Source organism: Zonotrichia leucophrys, unplaced genomic scaffold, assembly GCF_028769735.1.
Source record: "Zonotrichia leucophrys gambelii isolate GWCS_2022_RI unplaced genomic scaffold, RI_Zleu_2.0 Scaffold_40_478709, whole genome shotgun sequence".
NCBI classification, from domain to species: domain Eukaryota; kingdom Metazoa; phylum Chordata; class Aves; order Passeriformes; family Passerellidae; genus Zonotrichia; species Zonotrichia leucophrys.
In genome coordinates, this window is record NW_026992245.1 from 289,009 (window position 1) to 309,796 (window position 20,788).

The 20,788-nt window shown below is 39.9% G+C and overlaps 1 protein-coding gene across 6 annotated transcripts in view; it reads right to left on the reverse strand.

The window, feature by feature from the left end:
- LOC135460415 (nipped-B-like protein) overlaps positions 1-20,788 on the reverse strand; it is a 169,560-nt gene that overhangs the window by 73,677 nt on the left and 75,095 nt on the right. For all 6 annotated transcript variants that reach the window (XM_064737228.1, XM_064737225.1, XM_064737227.1 and 3 more), the window contains one exon: positions 4,711-6,213. In XM_064737228.1, coding sequence (XP_064593298.1) covers positions 4,711-6,213 — 1,503 coding nt within the window. The remainder of the gene's footprint in view (positions 1-4,710; positions 6,214-20,788) is intronic.

A 20,788-nucleotide genomic window follows, 5' to 3' on the forward strand; every position in this document is an offset into this window, starting at 1 on the left:
GGGATCAAGTGCAACCTCAGCAAGTTTACAGAGGGCACCAAGTTGGGGTGGAGTGTTGATCTGCTGGACGGCAGGAAGGCTCTGCAGAGGGATCTGGACAGGCTGGAGCAATGGGACAAGGCCAATTGTATGAGGTTCAACAAAGCCAAGTGCCAGGTCCCACATTTGAGTCACACAACCCCCTGAAACACTACAGGCTTGGGAAATAGTGGCTGGAAAGCTGCCCACAGGAAAAGGACCTGGGGGTGCTGAGCAACAGCAGCTGAACATGAGCCAGTGTGTAATAACGCCTCTTATCAGGCCTTATCATAGAGCAGAGCCTTGGGGCTCAGGATCTCAGTCCCCGAGGAGGGACCGGGTGCCCGCAGCCAAGCTAGCTCAGGCCCACAGGCCGCGGGTCAAACACCTAGCAAGCTTGATGTATATCAGCTCTTATAGTGATTAGCCAGCTCTTAAGATTTCAGCTTGCTGCTAGGTAAGTTTGCCCTTGGCTTGAGGCTTCAGCAGACGGAGAGAGGAGAAGGAGAAGGCATAAGCTGTTCCACGGAGAAGGCTTTATTTGGGGGTCTGCAAAGGGTCTCAGCTCTTCTTCTTCTAAGCTAGTAGGGTACAGTATGCTACTTTTATAGCCTTGGTAAATATCCAAACTTGACCAGTGACAAAGGGTTAGAGGGACCATAAGTGACCAATAGTAGGGTTAACAAGATATTGCCTTACATGGTTATCAGGATAGGTTATAGGGCGGATGTCCATGGAGTCAGGAAGCTTCTTTGCTGCTGTGTCAGCATTCCTATTGTTAAATCCTCCATGGAGCCTTTGCTAAATCTATGGGGTTTACTACAAGTGTGTGCCTAGGTAGGCAAGAAGGCCAATGGCATCCTGGCTTGGATCAGAAATGGTGTGAGCAGCAGGACCAGGGCAGTGATTGTCCCTCTGTACTCAGCACTGGTGAGGCCACACCTCAAATGCTGTGTCCAGTTCTGGGCCCCTCACTGCAAGAAAGACATTGTGGTGCTGGAGCAAGTCCAGAGAAGGGCAATGGAGCTGGGTCTGGAGCACAAGAAGTGGCTGAGGGAGCTGGGGGTGTTTAGCCTGGAGAACAGGATGCTCAGGGGGGACCTTCTTACTCTCTACAACTCCCTGAAAGGAGGGTGGAGCCAGGTGGGGGTCAGGCTCTTCTCCCAGGGAACAAGCAATAGGACAAGAGGAAATGGCCTCAAGTTGGTCTAGCGAAGATTTAGATTGGATATTTGCAAAAATTTCTTCACAGAAAGTGTTGTCAAGCCCTGGAAAAGTCTCCCCAGGGCAGTGGTAGAGTCACCATTCCTGGAGGCATTTAAAAGACATGTAGATGTGGATCTTGAGGACATTGTTTAGTGGTGGACCTGGCAGTGATGGGTTAATGGTTGAACTTGATGATCTTAGAGGCCTTTTATAACCTAAATGATCTTATGAACTGTAAAACCAGTAACATGTTTAATCTCAAGATAGTTGATCAGTATAGCTATAAGCAGCAGACAAGGTATTTGTTAAAGCTCTGAAATGAAAGCATAGCAAACATGACCTCTTCATTGCAGGCATAAACTTGAAGGGAGAAGTTTAATGCATTCCTCAACAACATACATTTACATTAAAACCAGGATAAAAGGCATTCACAGATGTTAAAACCGGAAGCAAAAAAAAGTGCTTCAATTCATTCTGACCTGCAAAAAACAGGCCATAAAAATTCAGCATAAGACCCCTTTAAAAAAGTACTGTAAAAAAACTTCTATAAATTTCCTCTGAGCTAGAGTGCATCTTTGAGAAAAATGTTCAAAGATCAGGAGAGAGTAAAACAATGTTGCTTCTTTTTTGCAAATGCCAAAAGGGACTGTTGGGATAGTTCAATCTTAAGAATCACATACTACAGTTTTCCGAGTCATATAATAGCCTAACAAACTTTGAAACCTGTCTATAAAATTTGCTTAAAATGCTACTTGGTTTTTTTTACAGTAGAATGCAAGGCTTATCCATGTGCACAAAAACAGGATGATTTTAAAATTTAAAGTGTACTGAAAAAATGTAAGAAGTTATATAGACTTTCAGTATATGTAGCATTAATTCTAGCTTAAAATAAGTTGATTTTACTGAGTTTTATAATCAATGGGCATTAGTCCCTTAAGACAGAATAACTATCTAAATGTTTTTTTAACTACCTGAACTAATCTTAAACTGGATTTCAGATAAATCACAGCAATGATGTTGCATGTGACAAAGCCAGGAGAACACGTTTTCTTGGGGAAGGATGAGAAAGGAGAAACAAAGGACAAGAAATACATGGAGGTGAAAGAAGGAAAGATAAAGTAAAATATACTAAGCTACATGGAATAGGAGGGATGCAAGAAGAAATGGAATAATGATGCAAAAAGGCAATCCTAGAAAAGATTTGCTAAAACCTATTAAGAAATATATGATGAACTAAATAAAGAACGTTTATGAAAATTACATCTTCTAGTGTAGTAAAACAGTTATAAGTAAAAATGGCATGGAGTAAAAGTGGGTGCTATTTCTCTCAATTGGAGTGAGGACATTGTGGAAAATACATGAATATTTTCTATGTCAGTTACTGACAAATAGACCTTGGCTTATTAAGAGATATATTTATGAATTATGAACACTGGAATTCGCTTAATTATATCCTAGAAAGTAGGCTACCAGGAAGTTGGGCAAAAAAATGTTAAACTAAAAATGCACATGAAAAATCTGAAGTTCAGACACTTTCTCCAAAATTTGCATGGATGAACACTCAAAACTTGATTTGTAAGAGACACATAGTTATCCTTTCCATGAAACTTATTTCTAGTATAATTGTAAGAATCTTATTCTAGATACAATAGCAAAGAGACTGATATCAGATTCAAACTTTTTTTTTCCCCTGGAAACAATGTCCCAAGTTATTTCAAAATATGTAAGAAATATATGACTTCATAAAACACAAAATACACAAAAACACTGCAGAAAAGCTATAAACCTGAATTTAAAATGAATGCATTGCTCATGTGTGACACTGCTAGAAGAGTCATGCCAACTGGATTAGAGTCAATAAAACCTTTACGCATTACTAAAATATACTATATAAATAACCACATACAATACAGACTACAAAAAAGCCTACTTCAGAAACATTTTAGAAAGGATACATAAACTGCATATAGCTCTGAGGGCTCTAAATTTACCAGCTTTCTGCACATAGAATTGTGTGATTTTAAAGTCTATCCTTAGGAGCTGAACTCCATCAGAAAGTTCTCCATATGCCTTATAATGAACATAAAAGTTTCATCTGAAATCTTTATACTAAGCTGACAGCAAGGATGTCACATTTTTCTGTCTGACTCTAGATACCCATTATTGTTAGAACTGGAAACTTTGCCTGTTCTGAATATCAAAAAGGGATAGTGGAAATGTTCATTATTCCAGGATAAAGAGAAAATATTTAACAAGAAGGCTAACATTTTACAAATAAGCAGTATTCATGGTGAATTGTTAAGTCTTTAAGGGTCAATACAATCAAGTTAGTAGAGACCAGATATAGCAAAATAAATTCATCATACAGATATAAACTCAATACACATGCACATAAACTTAGCTATACATTCACAAAGATTTCTAAATCAGTTCTTATCAGATAAATGTTGTACGAAAACATTTTATTCTCAAATTAATGAGCAATGATATACCCAGAACTGCATTCATAAATAATCCTGTATACAGTTAAAATCCTCTCCTCTGACACTTTATCTGCCTATTTTTGAGACATGACAGCTCTATAAACATAACTACATAAGAAATCTAAATGCTCTAAATGCTAAACAATAAAAAAGAACCCTGACCAGTTAGTAACACTGATTTCACAATGTGAAATTATCTACTTCAGTCTGAAACCAAAGAAACTAAAATTATAGCACCAAGAATAAAAAAGTGTTAAATCTGCAGAAGAGACAATTAAATATCAAACCTACGATCTGTTATGAATAACTTCCTGTTTATATGACTAATTTGATAATGCCAGTCTACTGTTTACATTTCTTTCGTCGTTCTGCATACACTGGGCCATAAGAGACAACACTATCTGAATTCTCCTAAAAATAGAACTTTTTAATAATCTTATTGTCACACAGCCTAAAGTATGGAGGCTTCCCAATAGAGCTGTATTTATAGTATTAGAGGAAGATGGGGCTTTGTAACTGCCTTCTTATCTCATAATGTAAAAATATCCCTTAGAAAAACCACATTTCATTTCCAAATAAAAACATAAAGGAATCTTAGAGCTTGTATACATAGTATTTCACCACACTTCGGCTACAACAATTTAGTTAGAGTAGTACCATTCCCTTACACAGACACACCTAATAATTCACATCATAGTTATATTTAACTAGATAAATTACCAGATTAAACTCATGTAACTGAAATACATTTTAAGACTATTTACGTGTTCCCACATTAGGAACTTGCATTGGAACAAACAAATCATTTAAGTTATACTGTAACAAGATTTCCAATAACCACAATCCCATAGACAAATTTCACTTTGTTTCCCAAAATCACCAAATAAGCAAGAGTATAACCTACCAAACATTTGTGTTTAATTTCTAACCATAGGAGTAGCAAATCGAAAAGAATGGGCGTATACAAGATATAATGCAATTAACATTAAAAAAGACAACTTACCTTTATTAGATTTGGATGACTTGTTCTTGCTAGGTTTAAAACAAGAGCCCCTTGATTTATCTTCTCTATCCTTAATAAATTTCTGCACATCATCCAGTGAAAGTTTTTGAAGGACAACTATAGGCTTAGCTCCTTTATTTAGATCTTCAACTAGCCCAATCTTCTCTACTTTGTCCTGTTCACCTTTAAATTCAGTTTTCCTTGATTCCTGAGTGACATTGACATCTTTATCACGCTTGATTTTTGGAATGACAAAATGTTTCAATGCACCAGATCTTGCCCCCAACAAATAACTGGGAAACTCTGCTTTACTGTCAGCATGTGCTTTATTACTATTTACTTTACTCTTGTTACCATCTGTCCTTTGTTCATCCTTGCTGTTTTGTGATTTAAAGCCAGGTTTATCAGGTCTTGATTTATTAGAATCTCCTCTACCTTCTTGTTTAATGCGAGGGCTGTCAGGTCTTGATTTCTGATCCCCAGAAGAAAACCTTTCCCTTGATTCACCAGACTCATGTCTATGTTTCCTTGCAAATTTCTCAGGTTTTGAACTATCAGATTTAATACCATGTTTAGAATCATGTTCATTTTTGTTTGAGGATCTCGAATTTTCAGGTCTTCTGATCTTGGATGGATCTCCTCTGTATCTCTCTGACTCCTCCCTGTCCTCTGATCTTTGTTTGAGGCTATCATGGTCACGCCTTGGTGTATCAGAAACTGAGCGCCCATCAGGCCTCAGTTTTGTTGGATCGGGTCTACTTTCAGATTTTATCCTTGAAGGATCAGATTTCACATCTATTTTATGCCTAGATATTTCTATTTTCTTATCTGATAATGGTTTACTTGAGTCCCTTCTGTTATCATGTCTATGTTTTGGCATTTCAGGCCTGCCTTCATTCTTCTGTTTCGGTGTTTCAGGCCTCTGCCTTATTTCCTGTTTGCCATTGTTTTGTTTTCCCTCATTTTGTTTCATCTCCATTTGCCTGCTCTGGTTTTGTTTTGATTCTGTTTGTCTGTTCTCATTTAGTTTCACATCCATTTGTCTGCTTTCATGCTTGCTTTCATGTTTAGCTTCTACCTGTTTCTTCTCATTCTGTTTACTTTCCAACTGCCTGCTCACATTTTGCTGAAATTCCATTTGTCTGTTTTCATTTTGCTGGATATCTGTCTTTTGACCCCCAAAGTCTGACATTTTCCTAAAAATCTCAGGATGGTTTTCAGGTTTAAATTTAAGAACTCCAACAGTGTCTTCTTGGGGAACACACACAAACACATCATTATACTGCTTAATTTCTTCAGGTTTTTTGATGATGTCCAAATCTTGAGTTACTGTTGCCTGAGAATCTGCTCTTCCTGCTTGCTGCAGATCAATACTAACCATCAGCGCTGGCCTTGCCCCATTTCCTGCAGAACCTGTCTCCTGAGAAGCTGCTCTATTTCCTCCAGTAGCACCTCCAACCTCCTGTGGTTTATTTTCTTGTTTTCGCTTCTTCAGAGGCTTATCTACAAATTAAAAGAGAAAAATCACAGATGCTATATATTAGAAAGAGGCAAATGTCCAAGCAAAAATGTCCATTCCCCCTCCACCCCCACCAATTAATCCTCCTCCACATGTATGTGCACACAAACAACAAAACCCATTGAATTTAAAAGCAAGAATAGAACTTCTCTAATACTTTTTAATGTGTTCGTTATCAATCTACCACATGTGCCAATTAATCATTAAAAAACATCTTCAAAACATATGAAATCAGTTCCCATACAATTCCCAAGAGAACCATCTAATAAAGAAGATGCAATAATGGCCAAAAAAATATCATTAACAGTTGAAGCAAGTCTTGAGGAGTGCTACTATAAAAGACTCTCCTTTGCAGATTATGCCTGGTTCATTACACACAAACTATGCAAGGATCTGCAATGATTAGGAGACAGAGCTTCTCCCTACTCGATTCAGTTGAGCTTTGCATATATTGTAGCCAGGGAACACATGAACAATGAACAAAAATTATGAAAATAAGTCCAACACTCCATGTTTCTCTTTGAAACAAGGAATATACCAAGAGTTGGAGTCTATACCATAGCACATATGAATAAGTGGAGGGGCCACTACACACTTAAAAGTTTCAGTATTTTGCCCTTGCAACCATAATGCTTTTAATGGATGAAACAAAAAATTAAGCAATAATTTTATATAGTGTCAAGAACTTGACTCTACAATAATCCTTTCAGTTTACATTAAAAAATCATTAAAAGTAGAATACAGAAAAATAGAAAGTGAGCCAAGTACCCTCTCCTGTAATTTAGTAGAATTCATAGAAATGAGAAGCACATGAAAATATCTATTCATTTAAAATACAACCTATTTATATTACCAACATGATACTCAAAACTTAAATTAATTTCTACCATGAAACTCAAAAGCCCTACCTGTACTAAGGCTTATATTCTCATATTGTAGTTTGTCAATAAAATATTTTCTCTGTAATCAGAGAATATAATTTTAAGTCTAAGTAATGACCAAACACAGGTTGAAAATTCTATCAAAATGTCTAGACCACAAATAGAATATAAGAAAAATAACTTATTTTGTGCTTAGATTTATAGTGCCTTTTCACCAGATGCAATGAGCCAGCTCTCCTTTTGGGAGCAGGGGAAAAGTAAGGAGGATGCAATCAAGGAAGTAGGAATTAAACTCTTAACAAAAATACCCCCAACCTCTCAAATTGTAAACCAGAATCATAACTATGACTTCTAATTTTCTCTATACTTGCAGAAGATTCTGATTCAGAAGAATTAAAATTTTTAAAGATCATCTCCAAAATTATCATTAGAACACAGTAACAAGTAGTAATATAGTCAACTCCAGTGATGTGAACAGTTTTGTGGTTTTTTCCTGTCATTTTAATTCTCAAATCTAACTTCCTAAAACTCCAAAATTATGTATAACATTTAATGTCTGAAAGACAATAAAGACAAGTACAATAAACTCCACACAGAAACTGGTCAACTGCAAATAAGGAGCTTTTCAAAGTAGGAGCACTTGCCAACTTTATGATAGACATGTGAACCAAACTAAATTTGATTAATTAAAAGTGCAGCTTTTTAGCATGGCGGTTTTTCCTTTTTCTGTCCAACAACAACAAAAACTGTTGGATTCATATGAGAGCTTATATAGATTAACTTCCTTACACTACTTATTAAAACAAATGTGGGAGTTTTTTGAAACCTTCATCCAATGACAAAAAATATTTTTCTCCCTGTGACCAAGAGGGCTTTGACCTCACTGAACTTCATAGCAGGTCTTAGGAATAACTGTGAAGTAGAAGCTTCCAAACGGAGAGATTTCAAATTTGATTTTTTTTGAAACACACATATATTAATATACATACATACATACACACACATATCACTATCTTATTTCTCAATTAAAACTGTTGAAATTTTGAAACACAAATTGAGAAACTTGTGTTCTTATGAAAAAGTCAGTCAGCTTTTCATTTTAGTACAGAAATGTCAGTCACACTGAAAAAGTCCTGTAAAGCTCTGATGGTGGATCTAGATTTTAAGACATTACTGTTACCAGTTATCCCTGTCCCTTTAACTGAGGTTATCACCTGTAGCAGAAGAGAACACACATTCACATTTCTACAAGTGTGTTTCATTGTCTAGTGCATCAGATTACAGCACTAGTGAAGACGGTTTGCATTAACCTAACCAGACTGAACAAGCCAGCTAAGAACCAAGCAAAGGTTTTCTTCTGCTACCCCTACTATAGAAGCAAGACAAATGGTAAGGAGATCTGATGCCTTAAACTGGTGTAGTTAGATCAACAACTCACCTTTCAGAGTCTTCATGCTGAGGGCTCTAAGATTAAACAACCAAAACAATTCAAGTATGATCAATTTTCTCTCTTGAACTCTATGAGAGTTCTGGACCTAGGACAAAAAAGCTGACCCAAGTATATAAAAAGAAGCAAGTTTGCAGACAATACAAAACTAGGAGGCCTTATTGACTCCCTTGAAGGCAGAGGGGCCCTGCAGAGAGACCCAGACAAATGAAGGGGCTGGGCAATCATCAACCATATGAAGTTCAACAAGGGCAAGCGCTAGATTCTGCACCTGGGATGGGACAACCCCAGATGTACGGACAGACTGAGGAATGAGAGGCCTGGAGAGCAGCTGCAGGAACGGACCTGAGGGTCCTGGTTGATGGCCAGTTGAACATGAATCAGCAGTGCCCTGGCAGCCAGGAGGGCCAACCATGTCCTTGAGTACATCAGGCACAGCACCACGAGCCAGTCGAGGGAGGGGATTGTCCCGCCCTGCTCTGCACTGGTGTGGCCTCACCTTGACTACTGGGGGCAGTTTTGGGCACCACAGTATAAGGAAGACATTACACTATTGGAAAGTGTCCAAAGGAGGGCACAAGGATGGTGAAGGGCCTGAGGGGAAGCCATATGAGGAACATCTGAGGTCATTTGGCTCGTTCAGCCTGAAGAAGAAGAGATCGAGGGAAAACCTCACCAGGGTCTGCAGCTTCCTCCCAAGGGGCAGCAGAGATGCAGATGCTGAGCTCTTCTCTCTGGTGACCAATGACAGGACCCAAGGGAACAGCTGGAACTGTGTATGGGGAGGTTTAGGTTGGATATCAGGAAAAGGTTCTTCACACAGAGAGTGGTCAGGCACTGAACAGGCTCCCTAGGGAAGTGGTCACAGCCCCAAGGCTGCCAGAGCTCAAGAAGCATTTAGACAACGCTCTCAGGAAATGAGTGGGATTGCTAGGGTGTCCTGTGCAGGGCCAGTAGTTGGACTTGATGATTCTTTTGGGTCCCTTCCAGCTCAGGATATTCTATGAAAATATCAGGTTGAACTAGTACATTAAAGGTAGGATGAGTACATAGCACCACTATCTTCACTGAGCATAATGGAAAAAACTCCACTGAATGGGCACAAATACTTTTTTGTTTGCCGTCATAGCTGCAGAAATATGAAGGGTGAACAACACCATTGGCCTTTAACAAATTCTGAACTCACTTTGAACTATATGAGAATAATCAATAGAGTATCAGAGAAGTGAGGAGAGTAATTAACCTCTGAAAACAGATGTTTACAAGTCTTCTCTTTTACAATCAAGTATATGCAAGTTTGCATAAATCTGTCTTGTTAAGGCATGAGTCCCAAGACCCCATAGGGTCTTAATGAACAGATGAACTTAGGAACTTTACAATATCCATTCAAATATTGTTCATAATCTTCAAGACGTCAGTATCCAAGCTTCATTCCGTAGATGACAGAATTTATTATCAGGATCTAGGAGTTTGCAAAAATATCAGACTAACATTTTTCTTTCAAATCCTGCAGACCGAGGTTCAGAGCTTGCCACAGTTTTGAACAGGTAGGCTCTCATGCTCTTGAGACCAATTAAGTGTGATCAGGATCTTTTTGCTTCACTCTTTACAGCAATTTTTGTAATAGAAGGGATATGTAGTAAGCCACAGAAGAGCTTTCTGACTATATTATAGATCAGGTATCCAAGTTTGTTGTTCTCAGATTCTTTTCTTTTTAAAAATATTATTCACTCCTTCCCTTTCCCTGTCTCCCAAGAACACAGATACATCAAAAATGTATCTACATTTTATTCAATTACTTGAACTAATTTATGACTGTTCAGAGTACAGTCTGATCCCAGTTGTTCTCCTATGTGTGCATTGGTTTATCTTGGCAAATTTGCATGGACATTCTCTTTACATTGCAACATGCTCACCAAAAGGCAGTACCTTGGTACTCAGAGCAAGATGATAAACTATCTAATTCTAAAAAATAGCAGAGATGTTCTGTCAAATTAAATGGGTCACTGTGGTGCAAGAAAGAAAATATTACAGGAACCACAAGTTTGAAATGGATTTCCAAGCAGTTGTGTCTCACCTGTCCTGTTATGAACAGTATTCCTGGAGACAGGTTGTGGCCTTCATCTTTGGAAATATCTGCATGTCAAAACAATGAGTACTTTCAGATTTAGAAATTAATTACTGCAGAACCTCTGTGCAAAAAACACATTGCACTGGAATAACCACAGATACCTTTGAATATATTTCTGATGAAACTGCAAGTCAATTGTGATTTGCAGCATATTCATGCTGAAAATGGATATACTTGGAAGCTGAGCAAGTATTAGGGACAGTAGCTGGATGAGGGGAGCTGTATTAAAGAAGTATCTGCATTCTTCCATTTAATCTGAAATCTTTCCAAAGCAGCAGCCAGAACACCACTAGTGCTGAAGTCTTTGATGTTACTGCTTTCTTGCAAACACGATGATTGTCTTAAGTTTCAGATTAAACTTTTTCAACAAATTAGTATAATAGGATGATAGCCTAAAAATCTCTAGAACTGCATGTCCTAGCAGATGGAAATGGGTCTTGTGTAAATACTTGTGAAAAGATAACAAGCCTAAATAAGAACCACATGCATGGTTGCTGAGCTTTGTTTTAGCAGAATGGTAACACTGTTCTATTAATATCGCTTGGTAAACTTTAAAATCCAGAGATTTCTGATTTATCTTGAAGACACAACATATAAATTACCACTTCCCCATTTACACCTTGTAAGAAATTCAGTTAGAGACTTCATATCCAAGATGGATAAATGTGAATGTACTCCTCTTCAGAACCACAAAGGTTGGTCCTCTAAAGTTGCATTCTGTGTGAACCATTTTGATGACTCCAGTAAAAAATTTTTGAATAACAACTTAGAGTGTAATATTTTAAAGCTGTAACACTCTTCAGAGATTATTGGGATATGCCTCGACTCATTTAAAATACCACTTATTTACATTATTTAAATCAGGAGTGAATAAATTTATCCCAAATATACCAGTCCTAAGTAGCTATTACTTATTGTCAAACCTTCAATTTTTGAACATCAAAGACAAGTCATCCAGAGGCCAGTTATGAGCTTATCTTATTTAAGCTAACAGTCAAGACTAGGAATTTTCAACAAATAGCACATAACCATATGCCTAAATAACAAATCTATGTTTACTGGGGCTTGCACTCTGCTGCCAGAGGAATGGAGAAAAATGCTTTGGCAATGTCAGTAGTGGCATACCACTTCACTGCCTTGGACTCCAGCCCGTGCTGGAGCTCCAACATGTCTGGCACAGCAGCACTCAGTAGTGGAGTCACTTCATTCAATGCACGATAGTCCACAGTCAATTTCTATTCTCCTTCAGATTTACGCACAGGCCAAATGGGACTGTTGAAGGGTGAGTGGGTTTTGCTGACCACCCCTTGGCTCTCCAGCTCTCAGATCATCTTCCACCCAGGGGAAGAAACCAAGGATTCCTACCTGGATATAATCTGAGGTTTTGGAACATCACAGGCCGCCTTACCTACTGGATTCCCAGAACACAAGAGCTACAGAACCACCACTGGACCTTCAGAGGAAGACCAGACCCTTCTACAGGATCACTGCTTCAACAGAACCATATCTATCACTTCAACAGGACTGCAGCCACCATTTAATCTGACTGCTACCACCACCCAGACCAAAAGGGTGTCAGGTTGTATCCTGACTCTGACAGTTTAAGCCAGTGTTTTCTGCTTTTATCTTAATTTTCCTATAAATTATAGTTCTGACTTAGAGTCTCCCACTGGTTTGTTTTCAAACTAACATATATTTTGGCGCCCAATGTGTGGCGGTCCAGAGAGAAGTCAGAATTACAATTTTGTATTAACAGAAACCTTATCACCATGATGCTCAACATGTTTACATGGGTATTGTACCTTGCTCTCTATATTTTCCCACACATGGGGTACTATTTGCCAGCCATGACGCTCCATTTGAGACCAGGGAATGGCAAGAAAATTGCTTTATTGGTTTATTATGTCTATTGCATGATAACCTTCAAGGCAATGAACATCATTCAGAATATATACTCAATTTTGTTTGCCTGTCCTAGTCTGGACTGCTATGTCTGGGGCCTCCTCAACAATCACACCGATCCCCAAGGGGGAAGAGTAGAGAATGGTTTCTTCCAGCCTTTCAGGCCAGACACAGCACTCTTTGAAAATATTGAGTTCCTTCTGGATATCAAGGATGGCATAATCTTGGTGTTAGTTTTGCTTTGTCTTCTCTTTATGGCCTGCACTGTGCACACCATGCTTGGTGTCAGGACAGTGCTTGGTACGGTACATGTTCAGGAAGAGGAGGAGAAAAGAAGCAAAGCAATAAGCACCATGTCTATGTGAACCATCACTAAACCAGAAGGACAGCCCAAGCCGGTAGCAGTTGTCCCCATTCAGAAAAAGAAATCGAAGAGTAAATCAGTCCGCATAGTGACTGATGAAGAAGCAACTGGACCTTTGCACCCAACAGAGGATACAGAGCTGGAAATCATCACTTGCTCTCTATCCCTGGGTGAGCTGGGTGACCTGTGGAAGGAGTTCATCTGCCTGGCAAACGAGTCCATCCTGACCTGGCTGCTCCACATGTGAGACACTGCAGGTAATGACACCATTCTGGATGGAAGTTAGGCCAGGCAACTGGGATCCCTGTCCTGAGACGTGGTCATTGACCAGGGAATTTGTAGAACCCAAGCCACTCTCAGCCTCTGGCAGCAACTGCTAGCAAGTGTAAGGGACATATACCTTTGTAAAGAAGACCTCCAGGTGCACCAAAGAAAACTGAACACAATGGAACAAGGTATCCAATGCCTAAGGGAATTGGCTGTGCTGGAGATATTTTTTTCAGAAGATGAGAGATTCCCCAAGAGCCTAGATGGTGACCAGTGCACATCACAAATGTAGTTGAGATTCGTGCAGCTTGGACCAGAGATATAGTCTTGTTACCTAGCGATGCTGGAATGAAGGGGAGGACAAGGTGGGCGCGTTGGTCAACAAACAGAGAATTTATGAGGACACTGTTACTGCCTGTTATGCACCCATGTCTCGTCCATGGAAACAAAGCTGGCTGAGCAAGTTTGGAGCTTGATTGAAGAGGGCCATCAGAAACTGAGAAACAAACATAAGGAAGGAATTTACCACATCTCATCAGAATCAACAAGAGTCTCTACCATTAGGAGCAGATGTCCCCCAGCCAAGGAGAGAGGATACACTCCACAAGGTAACCTCTGTTTTTTCCTTCAGGAGCATGGAGAAGACATGAGGAAGTGGGATAGAAAATCCACTGTTGGAATGTTGGGGGACACAAGACAGATGATGAACTTTGGACCTGGTTAACATAAGAGGTTTGATAACAGGATGCCTTGGCAAAAGCAAACGGAAGTTTGAAAATTAGACCCAGATTGCAAGAAGATTAAATTGAATGGGTTTACTAGAAAAAGAAAATCCCATTAAACTCTGCAAGCCAGAGGTGTTGTTATATGCATAAGTTTGTGTATGTGATTTTAGCCCAATCATTGTAGTACACACTACTAGTCTCCCTGAAATAGTACATAAGCATTTGTATCCCACAATAAAATTGGATTCTGATCACTGAATCAGTCTTCCCCGTCTCTCTCCATTGCTGACAACCCACCTCCTCTTTAGTAGCCTGAGTACATAAATTGAAAAGAGAAACATCTATCACAAGAAACTCACCTAGCGTCAATACTGCTCCAGTCTTGCATGGAGAGAACTCCAGACGGTATAGGAACACTAATATTACCTAGTCTCTTGAAGGGACCTCAGGAAAATATTTACAGGAGGAGAGCAACATGTACCATGACCAGGATTAGAGGGGCTCTGCCTCTAGCCAGGTAGAGGAAAGGGACAATCAGATCTTTTGGACTGTGTGGATCTGATGACCTGTCATGTCTGACCCACAAAGATATAGGGCTTTGGTTGACACTGGCGCTCAATGTACCCCAATACAATCAAGGTATGTGGGAGCAGGATCCATTTCTATTTCTGGGTGACAGGAGGATCCCAGCAGCTGACAGTACTGGAAGCTGAAGTGAGTTTAACTGGGAACAAGTGGCAGAAACACCCCATCGTGACTGGCCCAGAGGCCCCATGCATCCCCAGCATAGACTCTCTCTGGAGTGGGTATTTCAAAGACCCAAAAGGAAATTGTTGGGCTTTTGAGATAGCTGCTCTAGAGACAGAAGAAATCAGACAACTGAATATCCTGCCTGGTCTCTCAGATAATCTCTGCTGTGGGAGTGCTGAAAGTGGAACAACAAGTACCGATCACCACAGCAACAGTGCACTGTCGGCAATACTGCACTGACAGAGACTCTGTGATTCCCATCCATAAGATGATTCATGAACTGGAGATCCAAGGGGTGGTCAGCAAGGCTCATTCACCCTTTAACAGCCCTACATGGCCAGGGTGTAAGTCCAATAGAGAATGGAGACTGATGGTAGATTACTGTGATCTGAATGAAGTCACACCACCATTAAGTGCTGCTGTGACAGACATGCTGGAACTTCAGTATGAGCTGGAGTCCAAGGCAGCCAAGTGGTATGCGACCATTGATATTGCCAATGCATTTTCCCCCATTCCTTTGGCAGCAGAGTGCAAGCCTCAGTTTGCCTTCAGCTGGAGGAGTGTTCAGTACACCTGGAACCGACTGCCCCAGGGGTGGAAGCACAGTCCCACCATCTGCCATGAAATGATCCAGGCTGCACTGGAAAAGGACAAGGCTCCCGAACATCTACAGCATATTGATGACATCATTGTGTGGGGGAGCACAGCAGGGGAAGTCTTCAAGAAAGGAGAGAAGATTATCCAGATTCTGCTGAAAGCTGGTTTTGCCATTAAGCAAAGTAAGGTTAAGGGACCTGCTCAAGAAATTCAGTTTCTAGGAGTCATGTGGCAAGATGAACAATGCCAGATCCTAACAGAGGTAATAAAAAAAAAATCACCACTGTGTCCCCCCTACCAACAAGAAAAAAACTCAGACTTTTCTAGGAGCCATGAGCTTTTGGAGGATACATATCTCGGAGTACAGCACGACTATAAACCCCCTTTAACTTGTGACTGTCTTGGGGTGATTTTATGATGACGCTTTATTCTCTGTCTGCCTTACACCCAGAAAACAACTGCTGTAGCTTTAAGATGGACCCAGGTGGTGGGGGAAGCTTCCGGGTTTTTGGGTTTTTTTTGTTTTTTTTTTGTTTTCCTTCCCCTGGCCTGGAAGCTTTTCACCAGCAAGTCTTTTTGGCAGGTTTTTTGTTTTGTTTTGTTTTTTTTTGGTTTTTTTTGTTTTTCCAACCCAGGGAACCTGCGGGGCCACTCTGGCTGATCTAAATCCCAGAAAGACTGAGCCAGCGAAAGAAGGGACATTCAACTCCACCAACTTCACTGACTGCAAGAAGACCCACGCCAGAAATCCAACAGGTTCCCAGCTGCTGCGTCAACTCTGTTCTCCTCCCCTCACAGAGACAAAGATGGGCAGTGCCATCTTTGTGTCTCAGCCACGCAGCAAGTTGGGGGTGGAGTGTAAGGTTCAATTTTCTTTTTTTCCTGTGCTTTGTGGGTATCTTGCTTTGTTAATAAACAGTTTTCCCTTTTTTTTTCACTTTCATCCCCTGGTATCCATTTCTCTCACTGGCAGAAGAAATGGGAGTTATTGAAGCCCTCTTTCTTTAGAGAAAAACATTCATTTTAGAGCATTCTCCTAGAATTTGTCTCTAAACCGAGACAATGACACGAAAGAGAACTGATTTCCAGTGGGGCCCTGAACAACAACAAGCATTCAAACAAATTAAGCAGGAGATTGCCCATGAAGTAGCCCTTGGGCCAGTCAGAATGGGGCAGGATGTGAAGAATGTGCTCTACACTGCGGCTGGGGAGAATGGTCCTTCCAGGAGCCTCTGACAGAAGGGACCTGGAGAGACTCGAGGATGATTGCCTAGGTTCTGGAGTTGGTGATACAAAGGATCTGAGGCCAGCTATACCCCAACCCAGAAAGAGATTCTTGCAGCTTATGAAGGGGTTTGAGTTGCCTCAAAAGTAATTGTCACCAAAGCGCAGCTGCTTCTGGCACCCCGACTACCAGTGCTGGGTCAGATGTTCAAAGGAAAGGTTCCTGCCACCAACACCACATAAAGCAAGTGGATTGCACTGATCATGTGGCAAGCCTGGATAGGACATCTTAATCGCCTTGTGATTCTGGAAATGATAACAAACTGGCCCAAAGGTGAGACTTTTGAATTATCTTCTGAAGAGGAGGAACAAGTGACACGTGCCAAGGAAGCCCCACCATATAATGAGCTACCGGAGAGTGAGATGATATGCCCTCTTCACTGATGGTTCTTGCCGAATTGTAGGGACAAACTGGAAATGGAAGGCTGCAGTATGGAGCCCCACATGACAAGTTGCACAAGCTACTGAGGGACAAGGTGGATCGAGTCAGGTTGCAGAGCTTAAAACCATCCAGCTGGCTTTGGATATCACTGAATGAGAAGTGGCTGAGGCTCTATCTCTACACCGACTCGTGGATGGTAGCTAATGCTCTGTGGGGATGGCTGGATCATTGGAGAAAGGCCAACAGGCAACGCAGCGGGAAACCCATCTGGGCTGCTGAGATTTGGCAGGACATCGCCGCCTGGGTAGAGAGATCGACTGTGAAGGTTTGACACATAGATGCACATTTACCCAAGAGTCAAACTAATGAAGAGCATTGTAACAATGAGCAAGTGGATCAAGCTGCCAAGATGAAGATATCACAGGTGCATCTGGACTGGTAGCACAAGAGAGAATTATTTCTAGCTCATTGGGCCCACAATGCCTCTGGTCATCAGGGGAGAGATGCAACATACCCATGGGCTCGTGACTGATGGGTGGACTTAACTATTGACAGTATCTCACAGGTCATCCACAGCTGTGAGACATGTGCTGCAGTCAAACAGGCCAAGCGGGAGAAGCCTCTGTGGTACGGTGGGCAATAGTCAAAGTGTAGGTATGGAGAAGCATGGCAAATTGACTACATCACCCTTCCCCAGACATGCCAATGCAAGTGCTATGTGCTGACCATAGTGGAAGCCACCACAGGATGGTTGGAGACCCACCCTGTGCCTCACACTACTGCCCAGAACAACATCTTGGGTCTGGAAAAATAAGCCTGGTAGAGACATGGCACCCCTGAGAGAATCAAGTTGGACAATGAGACCGATTTCAAGAACAACCTTGTAAACACCTGGGCCAGAGAACATAGTATTGAATGGATATATCATATCCCTTATCACGCACCAGCTGCTGGGAAAGTTGAATGGTGCAACGGACTACTAAAAACCACCCTAAAGGCACTTGGCAGGGGGACCTTCAAAAATTGGGAAGTGAATTTAGCAAGAGCCACCTGGATAGTCAACAAACGAGGCTCCATCAATCCAGCTGGTCCTGCTCAGTCTGAACCATTGCACACAGTGGATGGAAATAAAGTCCCTGTGGTACATATAAGAAGTATTTTAAAAATGACTATTTAGATTAGTCTCACCTCAGGCAAAGGCAAACCCATCCACGGGATTGTTTTTGTTCAAGGACCTGGTTACACTTGGTGGGTAATACAGAAAGATGGGGAAACCTGCTGTGTATCACAAGGAGACCTAATATTAAGCGAGAGCTGTGTGTAAAGTTTTATTGTGTATAGATATATAAGTTGAGTTTAAAGAGGGTAATGATTGGGGTGGATAATGTCTTAGGTTACAATGTAAGATGTAACCAAAAGTATGTATATTATCACCATTTTCATAAGCTGTTAAAAGCAGGTGGGGCAGTGTTCTTATATCTTCCATGACTCATCCCTGATAACTCCCTCCAGGGGATATCTTCTGCTAATGAGCCATCAAGTCTCACCGCATGACTCAAAAATACATCATCCCATTGTGAGAAGCACCACCCAGGGGAAGGAACCAAGGATTCCTACCTGGACATAATCTGAGGTTTTGGAACATCACAGGCCGCCTTACCTACTGGATTCCCAGAACATAAGAGCTACAGAACCACCACTGGGCCTTCAGAGGAAGACCAGATCCTTCTACAGGATCACTGCTTCAACAGAACCACATCTATCACTTCAACAGGACTGCAGCCACCATTTAATCTGACTGCTACCACCACCTGGACCAAAAGGGTGTCAGGTTGTATCTTGACTCTGACAATTTAAGCCAGTGTTTTCTGACTTTATTTTAATTTTCCTATTATAGTTCTGACTTAAGAGTCTCCCACTAGTTTGTTTTCAGACTAACATACTCCCCTTCGAAGGAGAGACTCAGCAAACATAAGTCAAAAATTTTAGTCTCACTGCTTGCTCCCTTACAGAAGAAACTAAGAAAGTAAAGTCATGAACCTGGTATAGGAAGCTTTATAGAACAAACATAATTACAAAGGCTCCAAAGTAGAGACCAAACGGCTTCTAGCTGCTGCAGTTCAGAGGAAGGGATTTCCAAGAATCTGAACAGAAACTGCTGATAATTTTTAGCAATCTGTCAAGGGACTTTATCAAACTTCTGGTCACTATGCAAAAAACAAAGTCCATCAAGAGGAGTGTCCAAACTCATTCAGGAAATAAAACAACTTCAAACCAAACCAAAAACAAAACCTCTGAAAGTACTACAGGAATCTCTGACATGCCTTAGGGTGTAGCACAATTCATAATCTTCATTTTAGTAAAGTTGTGTTTGTTTTCTTGAGTATGACAATAATGCAATCAGCATAACTGGAGGATAAAATATGATCTTATGAATTTTTCTGCTTAAGAATGTTTGGTAAATCATTATTCCCTGTCACCAATATTAATACAAAAGAAATATTACACTAGATAATAACAAGAATTGAACTACAGCAAATTATAATCAAGCATCTCCACTTGTTTAAAGACTGGAGGCTGTAATTTAACCTTCCTGTTTTTTTATAAACATTATTATATCAATTTATCAGTGAGAGAGATTTTTCTGAAACAAATTTGGGGTTTTATCCATTGGATTGTTTTGTGAAGAATTATAGTTTTGTAAACTCAATTGTTAAAATAATCTGAGAAAAACCTGAAGTGTGAATACTTTTGAAATACATAATGCAGCACCTAACTTTACAAGAAAAAGGCAACACACTAACAGTAGACTTAATAAAGACTAATTATTTCATGTATCACATACAGATTAACATTTTCAATCAGTTTCAAATTCATTTGTAGGAACAACAAACTTTTGAAAAAAGGAAATTAGTTTAAAATTTATTGGTGAACACTTTTAATCTCCCTTCCAGATGTTGATTTTATTCTGGCATCATACCTTGCATTCAAAAGTATTTTCAATTAACTAGATCCAGTAACATTTATATAGGATGATAATGAAAAAAGCCTGTGTCATCATCTTAGGTTGATGTTAGGGTGAACTTAGTGACTGTGAACTACAAAAATGCTGGGGTTAAACTGTTAATAAAGAACAGTATGTGAAATTAACAAAGCTTATCAAAATTTAAATCCATTATAGAGAAGTGACTGTCCCAGAACAACAAAAAGTCATTACTGGGTAAGTAATATTATAAATCCTCCCATCCATTTAACAGGTACAATCAAGGGCATATGCTACATGTATATTTTGCTTAATTATTTTCTTAGTTCATGCTATAAATAAAAATAAAATACACTTCTTACTAAGCTGACTTTTAGTTATTTTCTACACCTCCTTACAAGAGCAGGTTTTTGCACTACCCTACTTAAAGCACAACCTGGATAAATGGGAATTCGCTTTCATGTTACACAAGAGCACCAAAGGAAAGTAAACACCATTAAAATACACCTTCTCTTTTCAAAAAAACATGCTTTTCAGTATTACATTCTCAAAAAATATATAAAAAAGCAACTTTCCCTAGATAGTTGGAATCACTGCAATACTTTATTGCAATTTCTCTAGATAAAAGAGAAACTGCTTCCCTTTACTTTTCTTAAAACACATCTGAACATAAAACAAAAAAAGTCTTTCATCTATAGGAACTGGATTTTGCAAATCTGCTTTTTATTGGGAAAGCTACATTGGGTGCCAGTTTCATCTATTACATAACACTATAAAATGCAAACCTAATGAAAGTTTGTATACAAAAAATACATGGTATCCAATTGTCACACCATCCTACTACAC